Source organism: Oratosquilla oratoria, chromosome 28 (genome assembly GCF_046742065.1).
Source record: "Oratosquilla oratoria isolate Oo_2021 chromosome 28, ASM4674206v1, whole genome shotgun sequence".
Classification (NCBI taxonomy): Eukaryota; Metazoa; Arthropoda; class Malacostraca; order Stomatopoda; family Squillidae; genus Oratosquilla; species Oratosquilla oratoria.
In genome coordinates this window covers 22,627,580-22,630,812 of record NC_134804.1, presented here as the reverse complement: position 1 = coordinate 22,630,812, position 3,233 = coordinate 22,627,580, and the positions used below count along the sequence as shown (strand labels likewise).

General features: G+C 43.2%; 1 protein-coding gene across 1 annotated transcript in view; it reads right to left on the bottom strand.

Annotated features, from left to right (window-relative positions):
- Positions 1–2,379: 2,379 nt before the first annotated feature.
- The window catches only part of LOC143040463 (uncharacterized), a 3,269-nt gene continuing 2,415 nt past the window's right edge, over positions 2,380–3,233 (bottom strand). Inside the window, exon 3 of the mRNA XM_076211558.1 lies at positions 2,380–2,486. Within this exon, the coding sequence (XP_076067673.1) occupies positions 2,380–2,486 (107 nt within the window). The remainder of the gene's footprint in view (positions 2,487–3,233) is intronic.

The following is a 3,233-nucleotide window of genomic DNA, read 5'->3' as shown; positions in this document are numbered from 1 at the left end:
GATACTAGTATAAAAAGATAAAAGATCAGTTGCACACGATTAAACCTTGTTAAACCCATGTTGTGAGTCACATATTAAATTACGTCTCACTAAATGTTCCCTGATACTATTTGCTATAAATTATTCCATCATTTTGCCTATAACCGAAGTCAAATTGATTGTTCTGTAGTTGTGCATAGAAGATTAATTACACTTGTTAAATACAGGAGCAACGTTTGCCTGTCCCTGAGAAAAAGGAGGCACGAATCTAGTGTCAATCGACTTACTAAATACTTCCACTAAATCTCACATATTTTAAATTTGCATTCTTTTAGTAGTCTAGTGAAGAAGTCGTCTATCTGTTTGACGCAGGCGCCACCGAAATTACTGTGGACTCAGCTTCATTGTCATTACCGTTGTTGTTCTCCTATATTTCCTTATCCTTCTTTCTCTTCTACATCCCACCACTCCTTAATTTCCTGTTTTTCTCCCTATATCCTTTCCTGGAATCCTTTTTTTGCTTCCTTTTTTACATTTTCTCTCTACTTTCTTCTTCTCTCTGTACACTTTATTGTTCCGTCTATCCTCTCTTTCCTTCCTTTTTTTCATTTTCGATCTTCTTCCTGTCATTTCTCTTCTATCCTCTACTTAACTTTTTTTCCTTTCTTTTCATTTGATTCTCTTCCCTCTTTTACCCCTTTTACCTTACTCCTTACGTTCTCTCTCGCTATCTTCTCCTCTCATTATTCCTTCATTTTCCTTTCCCTCCTCTTTCCTCCCTGTCTCCTACTTCCCCTTACTTTTATCATCTACCTCCTTTCTTTTTTCCTCTTTAGGTTCTACCTCATTTCTTTGTCCTTCCCATCATTTCTCAAAAAATAAAAAATAAATAAATAAATAAATAAATAAATAAATCCCTTTCCCCTTATCCAGTTTTCACATACTTTTTCCTACCTCCTCTTCTTTTCTCCCATCTCCCTTTCCTTTCTCCCTTATCCAACTCCCCCTCCTTCTCCCCCAGTTCCATCCCTGACGATGTGCTCGAGACCGTTTGAGATGGTAATTCCACTTCTCGTCATCCCGTTAAACAAACATACCTCCTCAGGGTGCCCGTCCTTCCTCATACCTGACTCCTTGTCCTCCCTATCCCTCCTGCTTGCCCTCTTGTCTTCTAGCTTCCCTCCTACATCTCCTGCATACCTCATACCTTTCTTACTTGATTTCAATTCCTCCTGTTTGCCTCTACCTACTCAATCTGCATGCCTCTTCCTCCTACATCTGCTTGACAGCTTCTCCTCCTCTCCTACCCTTCCTCCTCTTCCTACTTGCCTCCTCCTGCCTGCCTCCTCCTACTCCTACTGTCTGCCTCCACCTCCATCTACTTAACCCCTTATCCACCTATATCTCCACTACATCTTCAACCTCCATCTTCACTGCTTATCCCTTCACTCTTCTTTTTTTTTTCTAACTTCACCTACTTTCCTTCCGCCTCTTCCTTCTCAACCTTCACTTTCTCTTCATCTACTTCTGTCTCCTTCTCTTTCTCCACCTCCACTGCCTCATCCTCTTCCGCCCCAACATGTTCTTCCATCCCCACCTCCTTCTCTCCCTTCACCTCTTTCTCTTCCTTCATATCCACCTCCTCCTCTTCCTCTACGTTCCTTGTTCCGCAGCCTCCATCTCCACTTCTTCCTCCACCTCTTTCTCTTCTTCCTCCCCAACCTCAGCTTCCTCCACATCCAACTCCTCTTTCACTTCCTGCTCGTATTCTTCACCTGTGTTGCTCACTCGCTCATATCTCTTTTTTCTTCAAAGACCGGGTGGCCGTCGTCCTTCATAAAAATGCAGATGAACATGTAAACAAGGATGCCACAACACGCATAGCATACACATGGAAAGCTAGAATGGCACTTGCACACAAGTGACACGCACGCGCGCACACGCACACACACACACACACACACACACACACACACACACACACACACACACACACACACACACACACACACACACACACACACACACGACTCGGTGGCGCGGTTGGTCCCAGACTGTCAGTATGGTGGTACCGGCGGTACCTGGTTCGAATCCTGCCCAGAGCTGAAATTATTTCAGTATCGCTGCGCTTCGAGTCGTTACTCCAACTCTCGTGGGCGGGGAGTTGGGTGTGTGTGTGCGTGTAAGGTCATAGCATTACCCATAGATCGGTCATACGAGCTCTGAGGTCTCTTCCGGGAGGGAAATAGCTGTCGATCACGAGTCCAACACGTGATCCAAAGACCAAGGTGAATCACACACACACACGCACATGCACACACACACAAACAAACACACACACACACACACACACACACACACACACACACACACACACACGCACACATATACACTCGAGTTTCATCGGCCGTGTCGGACAGACGTATGTCTGTGACCCCTGTCCCTCGGGGGTAACAATGGTGCTCTCTGCAGCAGCCTAAGACCTTGCCTGACTAGAATTAAGGAACCTACAGTCAGAGAAGTTATATAATGTGCAGTCATCCATAGCACCGACCCAGTAAAAATAAATGATTAAGTAAATGAATAAATAAATAAAACGAGGGCTCGATTACCCACCAACTTCAGTACCCTACAACATGGAGAAAGTGGCTTAGTGTTCACCATAGCGTAACTCGCAAGGTTGGGGAGTAGTTTTGACTCGCTGCACTGACCTGACATTATCTCTCTCGGTCTAACCCTGCCAAACAAACATACATATATGTATATATGTCTCACCTTCATTGTTAACACTGTTTACTGTTTCCTTCTATATTTTTGTATTTCGTTTATCATTTTTTACTTTTTTCACCACTGTCTATATGTCTAATAGTCACTCACCATATCCTTTTGTAGGAAGCCTGTTCATGTTACTCTGTCTAAGAGAAGGTATAAAAACTGTTGATATTTTTCTTAATTTTCTTCACTAATTCTTCCACAACGTGATTGTCTTAGTTACACCAGAGGGCTCCCATCTGGAATCCTCAATTTGATCACTAGGTCAGTTCCCATTGACGTCACGGTTTCTTTAGTCCAATGATTTTTACTTTTACATCTAAGTACCTCCCCTAAGGGCGTGACTTTACCCCCATGAACCAATCGAATTTCCTCCTCCTCCACCCTTTCTCCAATCAGAAAGGCTATTACAAATTCCATAAGCAACATAGCTTACTCAAGTAATCGCGAAATAAATACACTACCGACTTAGTTTACATACT